A 14,698-nucleotide genomic window follows, 5' to 3' on the forward strand; every position below is an offset into this window, starting at 1 on the left:
CAATCAGCAAACATTTGTTGGAGGATTATTATTATTCTAGGCACTGGTAAAACAGATAGAAATGGGGGTGGCTAGGTGGCACAGTGGATAAAACACCGGACTTGGAGTCAGGAGTACCTGGGTTCAAATCTGGTCTCAGACACTTAATAATTACCTAGCTGTGTGGCCTTGAGCAAGCCACTTAACCCCATTTGCCTTGCAAAAAAAACCTAAAAAAAAAACAGATAGAAATGAAACAGGTCTTGCCCTCAGTGAGCTTCCATGTATATACCAATAGATAATTTGGGTGGGGGGACAGACAGCATCAGCAATTAAGGGGACCCAACTGTCTCACAAATCTTGGAATGTGATCTCCTTGTTATCATAATTTTTAATACAACGATTTATTTTTTTTCTGTTACTTGTTCTTTAACCCACCAATTCTTTGGGATTAAGTTAGTCTCAGGTTAATTTTGAGTCCTTTTAAAAATGACCCTTTATTGGACATAATTTTTGTTAGTAAATGTGTTTAATATTTCTACTTAATTTATTATTGTTTTAATGCATTAAACATGGCTAATTTTTGTAAACGTGTCATCCATAGCTGAGAAATACATGTATACTCCTTTCTATTCCCATTCAATAATCACCAGGAATCTAATTCTTTAACCTTTTATTCAGGCTTTTATTTATTTTTTGTTTATTTTTATTATTTATCCACTGTGCCACCTAGCTGTCCCTGGGATGATCTTTCTTGCACACCTCATTTATCCATAAATTTTGTGCTTTACTGTGTATCTTTAGCTTATTTAACTTTTCCTTTCAGTTGGGTCATTTGGTAAATGCAAGTTAAGTACTGGAGATAACTCATTGTCTCTTGTGTTGACATAAGGTAGTTGCCATCTTGATGTTTCTCTTTTTTTAGTCTCTTTTTTCTGATTCCTTGACTGAGATCATGGCTGCTGCCTCTGATTTTTTTGAGTTCAGCTGAAACATAATCAACTTTGCTCTAGTCCCTCATTTTAACTTTATAGAAAGCAAGATATATCAAGTGTATTTTGATTTGAACTCAGGTTCTCCTGACTCCAGGGCTGTTGCTCTATCACCATGTCATCTAGCTGCCCCTGGATTATGTTTTTTAGTACATTCTGCTAACTTCTTCCTTTTTTATGAGTGAGGTGATCCCATTTATGTTTAGTCATGGTGTGTTTAGTCATGGTGTGTTTCCTTCCAGCCTATTTTCCTACGCTTTTTCCTCTCCTTGCCTTTCATTCCTCCTTGCAAAGAAACCTATGGTCATCCCCAAGGCTCCAGTCCTGGGTTTCTCTTCTTTTCCCCTCCTTCAGACCCAAGTCACAATTTCTTACTCTTTTTTTTCTAATATCAAGGGAAGGGATGAGGAAAGGTCTCTTGTAGGAGATTAAGTTGAAGAGTTTTGTTTCTAAGAGGCAGAAATGAGGGAGTTTTCTAGGCAAAGGTGTGGAGAAGGGAGATGTGTGGCAAACAGTAGGTAGAAAGAATGCAGGATAAGCAGGAAAGGTAGACTGGAGTACCAAATAGGGGTTCTTGTAGGGTGACAGGGGAGTTTATGGATTTGAAAGGTAGGGTGACATGGTTGAACTTGAGCATGAGGAAAATCCCTTTGACAGTTGAATGGTGTGTGAAGAGACCAAGCAGGCAGAACCATCAGCGGCTACTGCAGTAGTGATGATGAAGGTCTACAGCAGGCTGGCTAGATAGACAGGACTTGAGAGTAGATTGGATGTGATAGCTAAGTGGTGGAAAGGCTTGAGTTCAAACCCTACCCACAGACCTTTACTGCATTTAGTCTAGGTAAGACTTAATCTCTTAGTCTTACCTTCTTCATCTGCAAAATGAAAAATAACCACACCTAACTCACAGGGAGGTTGTGAAAATAAAATGAGATCATTTTTGCAAAACTGTCTTTGCAACTCTGAAAGCACACCCTGAGCATCAGTTCATTCTTCTTATAATTATTATTTTGAGGGAGGATGGTCCATGGGGTGTGAGCCAGGGTGACTGGAAGGATGGTGGTGACTTCTCTAGAACCTGGGAAGAAGGGAAGAGGGAGGATACTCAGTCTGTGGTGAGAGGAGATGGAATTTTTAGGACATCCCTACCCCCAGCACTTGGAAGAGGCATTAGGACATGTGGACTCTGATCCCACCTTAGTCCCAACCTTGACTAAGGTCCAGCCCACGTGGGAGGGAGCAGATTGCAGATGCCTGGGCTCCCTTCTGGAACTATTTGAAGACTTGTCTACTGGGAAGAGATCCTGGTATTTACAGGAGATTTTAACATTCATTCAATCCTCCAAACCATCCTGAGAGGGGAGTGCCATGATTATCCCGTTTACAGATGGGGTTAAGTCATGTCCCCCTGGGCCACATAGCAAAGAAGAAGTGTCTGAGGCCAGTGCTGCCAGTAGCACTCTCATGCCAAGAGGGCCCTTGTTCCTCAGTGGTGGCCTCTGCAGCCTCTTGGGGAGAATCACATCAGCATCAGCATCTGTGTTTACCAGGTTTGCAGCCCTGGGGTTGGGTGCTTTGGCATGGCATCTTTCTGGGCCTCAGTTTCCACATCTGTAAAACAGGGTTAATCATTCCTGTCCTACCTCCCTCCTAGGACTGCTGAGTTTCAAACCAGGGCATGATAACACAAGGTTTCTCATTCTGAAAAAATAGTTTATTTTTTATTTGAAAATTTAACCCCCCAGGGCAGTTAGGTGGTGCAGTGGATAGAACACCAGTCCTGGAGTCAGGAGGACCTGAGTTCAAATCCAGTCTCAGACACTTAATAATTGCCTAGCTGTGTGGCCTCAGGCAAGCCACTTAAGCCCATTTGCCTTGCAAAAACCTTAAAGAGAGAGAGAGAGAGAGAGAGAGAGAGAGAATTTAACCCCCCCCAAGGACATATGCAGCAGATCCCAGAAAGGGTTCTCTGCAGCTCCAAGCCTCCACTCATTCATACTCACTTTTACCACAGCAAAATGCTGTGATCAACCCCCTCCCCCTCTTCTTGCTTTCTGAACCCTCCTGTTTGTCTGGGCTTCCTAGAGCAGCCCTCATGAGCAGAGAGGAAGTATTTAATAAACACTTTGTGACTGATTATCTAATGACTAATTGGCTACAATGGACTTTCTGCTCTTTGTCTTCTTTGGAGGGGGCATCATTCCCCTTCTCCCCCATATTAAAAAAAATGAGAGCTAAATCCTTGTGTAACACAAGCAAAATCAAACCAAAGAAAGCTTTAGGGTGTTCATGCCTCTTCTACCCCCTGGACCATCCTGTCCCTCTCACGACACAGCACCACTTCTTCATGGTCCTTTGGCTGGTGTCGCCACTCTCAGCTTTCTTCTTTATGGTGTCATTGCATGATATCGCCTCTGTGTCTGTCTGCCCTGCCCAAGCCTCTTATAATTATGGGACATGGTCATGTCACTGGTTCATGCAGCAGGTGCCCACTGGACAGGCACCCCCTGAGCTTCTGGATGGTTCCTTATTTTCCTTTCTTTCTCCCTTGAGGATCATAATATGTTCCTTAGTTTTGTTTTTGTTGTTTTTGCTTTTTGTAAGGCAATGGGGTTAAGTGGCTTGCCCGAGGTCACACAGCTAGGTCATTATTAAGTATATGAGGTCAGATTTGAACTCAGGTCCTCCTGACTCCAGGGCTGGTGCTCTATCCACTGCGCCACCTAGCTGCCCCTGTTCCTCAGTTTTGACTCTTCCCTCCCTGGGTTGATCCTTGTTGTACACTTCAACCCTTATCCCTGTGGAAACATTGATATGATGCTGCACCCAGTTCTGCATATTGTGCATGTTCGTGTGTGCGTGTGTGTGCGCGTGTGTGTGTGTTCAACTCTTGGTCCTTTCAGATAAAAGAGAGGTTCATCAGTGACTCCTCTCCTTTCCCCTTGTCCCTGGTTTTATGCTCTTTTTGCAGTTAGGTGAAGTAGCACTTTTTCCCATTAGCATACTCCTTTTAACCTCCCTTCTCTTTTCCCTCTTAAAGCCCTCAGAACGGAGCCAATCCTTCCCAGGACCTCTGTTTTCTCATCCATCTTCCTCATACTCTTTGAAGACAGGTCCCCTATTAGAATGTTAGCATGCCATCCCCACAGAGCCCTTCTCACCACAAGAATGATATTCCCTTTCTAGGTCTCTCTGGACTCTGATATTTTTACTTCAAAGTTCCCATTCAGTTCAGGTCTTTTTTGAAGGATTACTTCAAGGACCTTTACTGCATTAACTGTTTTCCCCTTGGAGGATTTTCCTTAGCTTTGTGAGGTAGATCATTCTTGGTTGGGAGCCTATATGCACACATAACATGTTCACACGTGTGTGATTATCATTCCCTACACACACACACACACACACACACACACACACACACACACCCCTATTCTCTCATTTGGAATATTTGAAGACCTCCCATAGAAGAAGCTCCTAGAGGTCATGTGGACTATGCTTCCTTGATTGGCCATATTTTTTCTTTGGCATTGATTTTGCCTCTATCTTTCCCATTACCTTTTTCTTTGGGAGGTTTCTTTCAGAAGATGATTGGTCAGTGCTTCCTGCCTTTACTCAGCCCGTTGGTAACAATTTATCCAAGGACTTCTTTAGAAATAGAGTACAGATTTTTAATGATAGTTCTTTGTCTTTTTTAAAAATGTTACAAAATTTTAAAAAAGCTTGTCATGTGCACAAAATGGGCATTCATATTACCAATATAATATAATCAAATGGATTCATAATATAAAATAAATTTTGATTTCAAGAAAGCCTGTCCAACACATACACACTGTGTTCAGAATTGTCCATCTGATCATAGTTTCAAGGAGGCTGGATCTTAAGCCCTCTCTCTTTGGTCTGTTTTCCTCATTAATGATTTTAGATTTCAGGCATCCAACATTTTCTTCTTTTTTTTCTCCAGTTTTAATGATTTTGTTCTCATCTTTCTCATAGAGAGTCATGAATTTGTACTGAGTAAGATTTACCACTTTTCTAAGTAATTTACTTCCAGTTTTTCTCCAGTTTTTGTTTGACTTTTTGCTTCATTTCTTTTAGATATTCCTGAGGTCTTTGTGGAAAATATTTTTCCTTTGGAGCCATTAGTTGAAACTGTAGGGGAATCACTAGATGCCTTTGGGGAGGGGGGGGATCTCTTAAGTCTAAACTCACTATTTGGTGCTGCTTGGTGCCTGATTCACTCCTCTCCAGCCTTAGTTCCTTTGGATGGCTTGGTCTTGGCTTGGATCCACTACATTTCTGGGTTGGGTTCCCTGGGCTTTGAGGTCCTGCACCCTGATTCCCCAGGGCCCTCCTGTGGGGTCTCAGAGAAGTGTTGGGGGCCCAGGATGTTCTGCTCTGAGGGCACTGGCTCTAGCCCCTCTGTGGGCATGTGGGCCTGTACGGGCATCCAGCAGCCCCTTTTTCATTGCCCAGGGGCTTCTGCCTGACTTTGTGCAGTGTGGTAGGAGATACAGGTGAAAAAAGCTCATATTATTGGGTTTTTGGGGGAGTTTTCATTCTACTCTGGGGGGGGCATAGTGGACAATAGAAAATCTGTATCAAATATATATCCAAGGCCCTGTTTTTTTTTTTAAGGCACTTTGGCAGCTCAGAGATGAGGAGGGGAGTCAGGAAGTGGTGTGTTTTGGAGGAGTCTGAAGAGGTGACTGGGAAGGGGGGCTGTGCTCCAGGCAGGCTCCATCTGAGCAAAGGCAGAGCAATGGGAGAAGGTACATCGTCCTGGGGGATGCAAGGGCATCTGCGTTGACCAGATCATAGAATGCTGGGACGCTGAGGCTGGACAAGGAGGTCGGACCCAGATAGGGAAAGGCGTTTGACGGGGATTCTGGAGGTGAGAGGGAGCCACTGGGGCTTGAGAAGGGAAGTGACCTTCCCTGAGTGGTCTTGGGAATATTGCTTTGGCCACTGAGTGGAGGATGGGTGGGCAAGAGGAGACACCAGAGAGACCAGGAAGTAGAGAAGAGGAAGGCGGGGTAGCTATTGTCCAGCTGGAGAGCCGACTGGGGCCAGAGCTCAGATTGCAGGCCCGGCAGGCCCAGCAGGCCTCTACTCTTGCTTCCTGTCAGGCCATGCTGGCCCCCTTCCTGCTCACAGCTGGGTTCCCCTCTGCCTGTGGCAGGGTCAGCCTTGGTTTTTCTGGCAGACCTGAAGCCCTGTACCCCTGATGACATGCCCCAGCTTCTTATACCCATGTTGAGGTTCTAAGGGGCCCCTCTTCTGTCATCCACCCTCCTTGTCCTTACCCCCAACTCCCCTGGGTCAGTGGCCCTCCACTCAGCGGCCAAAGCTATATTCCCAAGATCCACTCAGAGCAGGTCACTTCCCTTATGGACAGAGGTCACCCAGAGGTGGTCTCCCCCTTGTCAGCTCATGGCTGGCATCTTGGACCTGACCCTCACAGACCATCTTTCCCCATGTGACTGGCTGGGAGGGGGGCAGGCAGTGATCCTGACCCCCTTCTGCCCAATCCCCCAACCCTGAAAAGGCTTTAAGGGATGGGGTCACTTAGTCATTCCTTGGAGATGTCCCGTCCTCTCCTAAGAAAGTCTGAATCTTATGGAGGTTGAGTGGGGCATATGGGCAAGGTCAGATTCTGAGGGAGCAAGAGAGGAACAGAACTGAGGAGTAAAAGGGGGTGCTAGAATCATTCCTAGACCAAGGCCCCCTCCCCCCTGGAGTTCCCAGAGTCTGGTGGAGGAATAGTGAGCCTATGAGGTCATCCCAAGCAGGGGAAGTAGAGAAGGCGGAGGGAGGGAGAAGGGCTGGAATGAGCCACATGGAGGGGGGAGGCCCAGCATTCTGGGGGCCCAGCTGTGCAGCTTCCAGGAAGCACCCCAGGACTCCGATTGGGGCCATGAGCATCTCTCACCTTTCCCAGCCTGCTAGCCCAGACTGGGCCCCAGGATCTGGGGGGGAGTGGTGAGGGGGGCTGACTGGGGGGGGTCCTCAGGGATGGATGACTTCATCTAGATTTCTTTTAAAAAAGAGGAGAGGAAAGAACACACCTTGGATGGGGGCCAGCCCCAAAGACAACTGTTGTCATGGAAACAAGGGGGAAACAGTCAATATGAGAGAGGCCCATAGGAGAAGGGGGAGACATTCCTTGGGGTGTGGCCCAAAGCACATGTGTGAATGTGTGTGAGCCCCCATCCCTGGGGTCCTGTACACACATGTGGGTCCATGTGCGTATCTGGGCCTCTGGCAGAGTGGACAAGGTGAGAGGATGACCAGACCATAGGAACAATAGCCTGCTGAGTGGCTGGAGGAGGTGTGGGGGCCTGCCACCCAGGGGGCCCATCCTCACCCTTCCCCCCCCTTCTACCCATCTGCATAATTCCTGCTTTTTGTCAGAAGGCAGAAATCCAATATTGGATTTTTTTTATACAGAGTGTAATAAGAGGAGGAAACTGAGGCCCAGCAAAGACAAAGACTTGGCCAGGGTCTCACACAATGACTGGCTAGCTGTGCCAAGGACAGAGGACCTTCTGCTTCCCCAGCTCTGTTTAAAGAGCTGGGGAAAGGAGGTGCAATGCCTGATGTTCTAGCCTGATGGGTGGGTGTCAGGCCCTTGCTATTCCAGATTGTTCCATGGGGTGTCAGGCCCTCAATGTTTTGCATGGGTGAATAAGGTGCCAGGACTAGATTGGTTAGTAGGGTTCCCAACCTGCAGTGTTCTAAACTGATAGGCAATGGAGAACCAGGACCTGTGTTCTGGATTGGTGGTTGAGGTGCCAGGTCCTCTAATATTTTGTATGGGTGAGTGTTATGCCAGGACTGTGACATTCTAGATTGGTTGGGGGCCCCCTGCACACAAGACCCTCTATTGCTGGGAAGGTTTTCCTGGAGCAGGACCCAAATCAAGCCCTTTGGAAGGGATTTCCCCTCTGTGGTGCCTGGCAATGCCCTCTGGAGCCAGGTAGAGCCAGGCTCAGCCCCCCTGCTTGGGACACACCTTATCTTGGGCCCCTGGCTCAGCTTAGGCCACCACCTCCCAGCCTCCTGGCTCCCCAGTTCTCATCCCAGAATCCCCTCCCCTTTCTCTTTCCTTCCCAGACTCACTGCCCAATGGAGTGTGGAGGATGAAGAGGAGGCGGCGAGGGAGCGACGCAGGAGGGAGCGGGAGAGACAGCTCCGGTCCCAGAGTGAGGATGGGCTTGGTATTGGGACCAGCTCCTGCCCTGAGGTGGAGCCTGAGCAACCAGAGCAGGAGAAGCTGTAAGAACCCCCTCCACCCCACCCTGACCCTAATGCGTTGCCCCCCAGACTGAATCTGGCAGCCTAGGGCACTGCACTAAACTTGTGAGAGGATGAGCTTGAAACAAACCTTTGTGATGATGCAAACCTGGACTCAGGAAGCCCTGAGTTCAAATCTAGCCTCTAACACCCCCCCCCCCTTAGTTGTATGACCCCAGACAGGTCACTTCACCTCAGCTTGCCTCAGTTTCCCCAACAGCGCTTCCTCCCCAATTGTTGTGAGTACAGTTTGAAATATTTGTAAAGGACTTAGCATGTTGGAAAACTCTAGGTGCAGGCCTCATCCCCGTCACCTCTATCATGACCTGGTCATGGACCTGAGGGCTTGGAGCTCATTGGACTTGGGTGGAGAAGATGGGGGTCATGGCCTGCTTTCGACACAGGTCAGCTGAGTGACCCTGAAGCCATCACCTAGCCCTTTGGATCAGTTTTCTTGTCTGTAACCTGGGGGGGACTTGTGACCACTATAAGGTCTCTTATTTCACTGAGGGAGAAATTACCTAGAGAGGGAAAGCCACATCCTCTGACTGAGTCCACTACAAACCCAGAGAATTGGGAAAGGCTTTCTTGTATTGCCTGAGAAGACTCATATTTGTGGAGGTTTCCAAAGAACTTTGCAAATATGATTTCATTTGATCCTCCTGAGCCCCAGGAGGTAGGTGTTAGGATTATCCCCATTTTACAGATGAGGAAATTGAGGCAGGGACCATTGTGGGACTTCTGCCAGAATCACACATCTCCCAAGCGTCCCAGGCCGCATCCAAACTTGGGTCTTCCTGACTTGTCCAGCTCTCTTTTCTGTGTCTCCTGGGGAACTGCCTTTGACTTCCACGTGGAGGGTGGGCTTGGAGCTGGTGCCCTGTCCAGAGTACTTGCTTCTCATACTGTGCCCTCCCCCACAAGCAGCCCTTGGAAAGGCTTCCGCGATCTCCTGGTGTGAGTGGGTCCTCCTCTCCAAGAGGAATGGTTTTGAGGCTTTCCATTGGGGTTTGACCTCAAGCCTGGGCTCGGCTTCTGACTTGGCTCTTTGCCACCTGGCTGACCCAGGGTACCTCCAGCCTCAATTTCCTCATTGGTCAAAAAGGACAGAAATCCTGCCTGTCCCGCCCACAGGGTGAATCAAGTGGAACAAACCCTCTGGAAAGACCCTTCTCTGTGTGAGCCATCCACAGCTCCCTCTTCTCTGGGTCCTGGAACCATCACGAGGAACTATCTCAGCTTAGACAGGAGCCATGAGAGAGGCCAGTCAGGTTCTAAAGCCTTGCGGGGCTGCTGTGGGGATGGGGACCTCACAGCCTGCCTCACCCACCCACCCTACCCCCTGCCAACTCAGCATCTCCTCTACCCACCAGACCCGGGGCCACATCCCAGCACCCTCCTAAGTACTAATCCTCTGAGCCCTTGACTCCCCGCTCAGTCCCTGACCCCACTGAACCCCTAGCTCTTCTCTTCTCCTAGGGTGAGTCACACTAGGTGGGTGGGGTGCCTGGAAACAAGACCTGTGGCGCCTGGGAAGCCAGTTGTTTTTAAATAATGTCCCCCTCTCCTACTCCCTCTCTCTGTTTTCTCGCATTTTCCAACCCAACTGTGATAACTAACCCAGATGGTTAAGGGTTGGTCTCCTTGCCAAGGCCTTTCATGGCCCAGCTCCCCTTCCCTCCCTGGTACTTCTGAACTGGGGGACCCTCACACTTACCCTTAATCTCCCTCTCAGCACCCGATCTCAGATTACAGATAAATGACCTAGGGAACAGCACCCCACAACACAGATATTCCCTCACCCTGCAGGAGTTGTCCAGTCTGAAGAGGGGGATGCAGGATGGCCTGTGTCTTTGAGAAGACCAACAGTAGGCTGGTACCATCCAGAGAACAGCAACCAGCCTAGGGAAGGGTCTGGAGTCCAGGCTACAGGACAGTTGACAGGACAGAAGAGAATCCTTGGGTTACTATCAGGATATTGTCCCAAGGCGGGCAGTAGCTGGTGGGAGGACATTTCCAACCACAGACTCTGGCCTTGCCCCCATTGCTTCCCTTTGTCAGGGGCATAGCCATCCTTCCCTCCCTCCAGTCCTTACTGGCCCAGTCATCATGGGGGCGATGGTCAACCTAGATGGACTTGCTCATTCCATCAGTGCAATCCCTCCTTTAAATCTGGACATCATTGGTCCAATTATCAGTCTCTCTTGTGTCCATCTCCTCAGCCCCTGCCCTCGCCTAGGTCTAATGCCTCTCAGACCTGTGACTCTGAAACAAGAAGGGGGTGACCCTTCTTTTTTTTTACTCTTGAATATTGCTTTTTTTATTATTTGATTTTTATCTGAGTTTAGCACACAGCAAAAAGGAAAGGAATGTACATACTACAGAGAAAGTACGTGTCCACATACAGGGAAAGTAGACCATGTGGGAAAACCACGCCCATTCTTCTTCAAAGTATTTCATAATTTCACTGTATTACTTTCAAAGCTGTCCTGTTTATGTTTGCTTCTTTACTTCCTTCAGTGTTACTTTTTTTTTTCTTTAGGTTTTTGCAAGGCAAACAGGGTTAAGTGGCTTGCCCAAGGCCACACAGCTAGGTCATTATTAAGTGTCTGAGACCGGATTTGAACCCAGGTCCTCCTGACTCCAGGGCCGGTGCTTTATCCACTGTGCCACCTAGCCACCCCTCCTTTTTTTTTTTTAAGAAAGATTTTATTTATTTTGAGTTTGACAATTTTCCCCCTAATCTTGCTTCCCTCCCTCCTCTCCCTACAGAAGGCAGTCTGATAGACTTCACAATGTTCCCATGGTCTACATTAATCTAAGTTGAATGTGATGAGAGAGAAAAATCAGATCCTTAAGGAAGAAAAATAAAGTATAAGACATAGCAGGATTACATAATAAGATAACGGGCTTTTCCCCCCTAAATTAAAGGTAACAGTCCTTGGTTTTTGTTCAAACTCCACAGTTCTTTCTCTGGATACAGATGGCATTCTCCATTGCAGACAGCCCCAAATTGTTCCTGGTTGTTGCACTGATGGAATGAGCAAGTCCATCAAGGTTGATCATCACCCCCATGTTGCTGTTAGGGTGTAGAATGTTCTTCTGGTTCTGCTCATCTCACTCAGCATCAGTTCATGCAAATCCCTCCAGGCTTCTCTGAATTCCCATTCCTCCTGGTTTCTAATAGGACAATAGTGTTCCATGACATACATAGACCACAGTTTGCTAAGCCATTCCCCAGCTGAAAGACATTTACTTGATTTCCAATTCTTTGCCACCACAAACAGGGCTGCTATAAGTATTTTTGTACAAGTGATGTTTTTACCCTTTTTTCATCATCTCTTCAGCATATAGACCCAGTAGTGGTATTTCTGGGGACTGACCCTTCTTTTAGCCTCAGTTTCCACATCTGTAATGGGACTCCAGGATAAACTGAAAACTCTCCTGTCCCCCAAAGCCTTCATGACCTGGCTACTGTCACTATTGCAGCTTTATTGTACATTCCTCCTCCTCTTGCACTCTGTCCAACCAGGCTAGTTTTCTTACTGTTCCTCTCACACACATGCATGGCTTTCCCTTGCCTACTACCTCCACAGCTTTGCACTGGCTCTCACAGGAGCTGAGGAATTCATAGGGGAGGTAGGAGCCTGCAGGGGCAGAGGACTGGGATCCCCATCTGCCTTGTTTGTGGCACCCAGTTCCAATCTTCACCTTCTCTCATCATCTTTAGCCTTTCCCTGAAGCCCATGGAGCTGGAAGAAGATGAGGGCTTCAGTGACTGGTCCCAGAAGCTGGAGCAGCGGAAGCAGAGGTGGGGTCCAGATGGGAGCCTGGAGGGTGTAGAGACCCCGCAAGAAGAAAGTCCGGAATATGAAGACCCAACTGAGGGGTGAGAATTCTCCAGGTGCAGGGCCTTCTCCAGGCCCTAGTCATAGGTCAAGAAGGACATCCAGCTGGGGAGGGAGAGGAGAGGAAGGAAGGGGAGGGGATCATCTGGAGGAAAGCAGTGAGCCCTTTCATAGCTCAGACATGCTAGCTCAGCAGCGCCCCAAGTCTTTGCCAGCTCCTTATGCATCAGGATGGACTTTGACTCCAATATGGGCAGGGGGAAGAGAAAGAAACAGGGAGGAAGGCTGACATCTGCCTTGGGGAGTTCTCCATCCAGCTTTACAGACTAGAGGGCAGCGAGGCCTCCCAGGGCTGTTGGGGGAGGCTAGACTCATACACACAGGAAACCCAAGAATAATCTTGAACAGGACACAGGCTCAAGGGTTAATTTTAGGGGAGGGGACTCCTAGAGGTGACCAAGAACCAGAGGGATCAGTGAGGACTGGAAGTGGGGGGAGGAACAAAGTGGAAGGCAGGAGCAAGGAAGGAAAGAGGGAGACAGAGAAGGAAAGGGGCCAGAATATGAGAGAGAGAGAGAGAATAGAGAGGAGAGATAAAAGGAAAGAGGGAACAGAATTAAAGGAGAGAATAGAAAAAGATGGAAAGGGGACAAAATAATAGGGAGAGAGAGAGAGAGAGACCTAGAATATTGAGAGGAGAGAATGGAGAAGGGGAAAGGGAGAGGAGGCAAAATGCAAAGAAGGGGTGCAGGGAAAGAGAAGAAGGTTAGGAAATGGAAGCCTCAGAGTTTGGCACTGTTGGGATATTTTGAAAGTTGGAGAGAATATCCAAAGCTGCTGTGTCCTGAAGCGGTGGCCCTAGGGTGGTTCCATGTGGACTCAGTGACAGCAGAAGTCCCCTGGGGGGCCCAGAGGTCCTCTCCAGAGCTGATTTTATATCTCTTATGCCCAAAGAGCCTTGGGGGCAAAATGGGACTCATACCACCCCAGGTTTGGTCCTAGTTTCCTGCCTTCCAGCTGCCTCCCTGGGGTGTGGAAGCCTGTCAGGTTCCATTGGTGTCCTAGGCCCCAGCACCAAGACTGCTGAGGGAAGAGGTTTGGGGTAGGAAGCAGGTCAGCTCAGAAGAAAGAATTCTCAGCAGCGCTTGGGGATGTTGCCTTATTGTTGGGAGCCTGTCCTTTTCCTTTTCACTCTCTTTCTATCTCGGGAAGGGTCAGGCGACCTTCTATCCCAATGCCCCCCACAAGTTGTTCTAGATCTCTGGGATCTGCTTTCTGCCCTGGTTCCTTCCTCCTTTGCTCCTCCTGTCCCTTCCTTCCTAGGACTCTGGGCTAAGAGTCCCACAGTCCTTCCCTCCCTAACTAGGGCCTTGCCAGCCTAGAGACCCTGCTCAGACTCAGAGAGGATTTGTCCAAGGAAACAAGACAATTTCTGGCCACCCAGGGGACCCCCAGTGCTGTGGGAGGAACTCTCAAGGCAGAGAAGGCCAATCTGGGTGACTGAGCATGCCCTGACCAATGCCCTAGGAGATGGCAAGCAGGGGCCTCAGCTTCTTAGAATTGGAAGATTCAGAGCTGGAAGGTGGTAGAGTCCAACCCACTTGCTGTGCAGAGGAGGAAGTGAAAGTCCAACAGGGGAAAGACCCTTGGCCATGGTCCTGGAGGTGGGAAGTGTCAGAGCTGAGATCTGAACCCAGGCCTTTGAGCACTGGCACAAATAGAAATAGGGGCCCATTGAACTCTTCATCATAGAGAAGGAAGGAAGGCCTCATCTTGGTTGAGTTTAACTGGGGTTTTACTCCTTTTGTGAAGAATTTTAATCTGGCTTGCTGTCAGCTCTGCTCTAGAGGACTTCTGCCCCGGTCTTGTTCTCCTTGTAGGTAAAATGAGGACGCAAGCCTGGTTCTTGCCCCTTCCCAGGGCCTGGCTCTTACCCCTTCCCAGGTCCTGGAGTCTCTGAGTCACCCAGATTGGCCTTCTCTGCCTCAGGCTGCCCTTGTCTCAATGGCCCCCTTTGTCCTGCCCTCCTACTCCTCCTGGCGTGGGTGGTGTCAGACCCTGAACTGGTCACAGATTGGGGGTGGGGGGCCCTAGGTCATCAGCTTTCCGCTGTCTCCCTCACAACATTCCATCGAGTATTCATCTGGCTCCGTGATAGTAAGCTCATTAGCTGGGGCTAGGGAAACATCTTATCCCCTTTTGTGGAGGCTCAGGGTTGGGAAGTTCCTCCAAGCCTTATGTAAGCCTGAAACCCAAGACTAGTCCTCAGGGGTTCTTACTACCCTAGGAATGGTATTTGACCTCCTGATTTGGGGCCAGGGCCAGAACTAACATTGAACCCAGAGCAGGGGCCTAGGGACCCCAAAAAACCCCACTGGGGTTGGTGACTATGTCAGAGCCTGATTGGAAAGGGTTGCTAAGGGAAGGGCTGCCATTTTATTTTTCTCAGTAGCTACATAGGAAATGGGCACCCAAGTGAGAGAAGTCAGGGCTGCAGAGCCTGGGGTAGGAGGTTTGACCAGTCTGCTCCCCCACCCCTCCCTCTCCCTCACACTGCCAGGTCTGATCCTGTCCCCCTCACCTTTT

The 14,698-nt window shown here is 48.7% G+C and overlaps 1 protein-coding gene across 2 annotated transcripts in view; it reads left to right on the top strand.

Annotated features, from left to right (window-relative positions):
• LSP1 (lymphocyte specific protein 1) overlaps nucleotides 1-14,698 on the top strand; it is a 62,832-nt gene that overhangs the window by 32,583 nt on the left and 15,551 nt on the right. For both annotated transcript variants that reach the window (XM_074230791.1, XM_074230792.1), the window contains exons 2-3: nucleotides 8,085-8,246; nucleotides 11,995-12,153. In XM_074230791.1, the coding sequence (XP_074086892.1) occupies nucleotides 8,085-8,246; nucleotides 11,995-12,153 (321 nt within the window). The remainder of the gene's footprint in view (nucleotides 1-8,084; nucleotides 8,247-11,994; nucleotides 12,154-14,698) is intronic.

Source organism: Macrotis lagotis, chromosome 3, assembly GCF_037893015.1.
Source record: "Macrotis lagotis isolate mMagLag1 chromosome 3, bilby.v1.9.chrom.fasta, whole genome shotgun sequence".
Taxonomy (NCBI): Eukaryota; Metazoa; Chordata; class Mammalia; order Peramelemorphia; family Peramelidae; genus Macrotis; species Macrotis lagotis.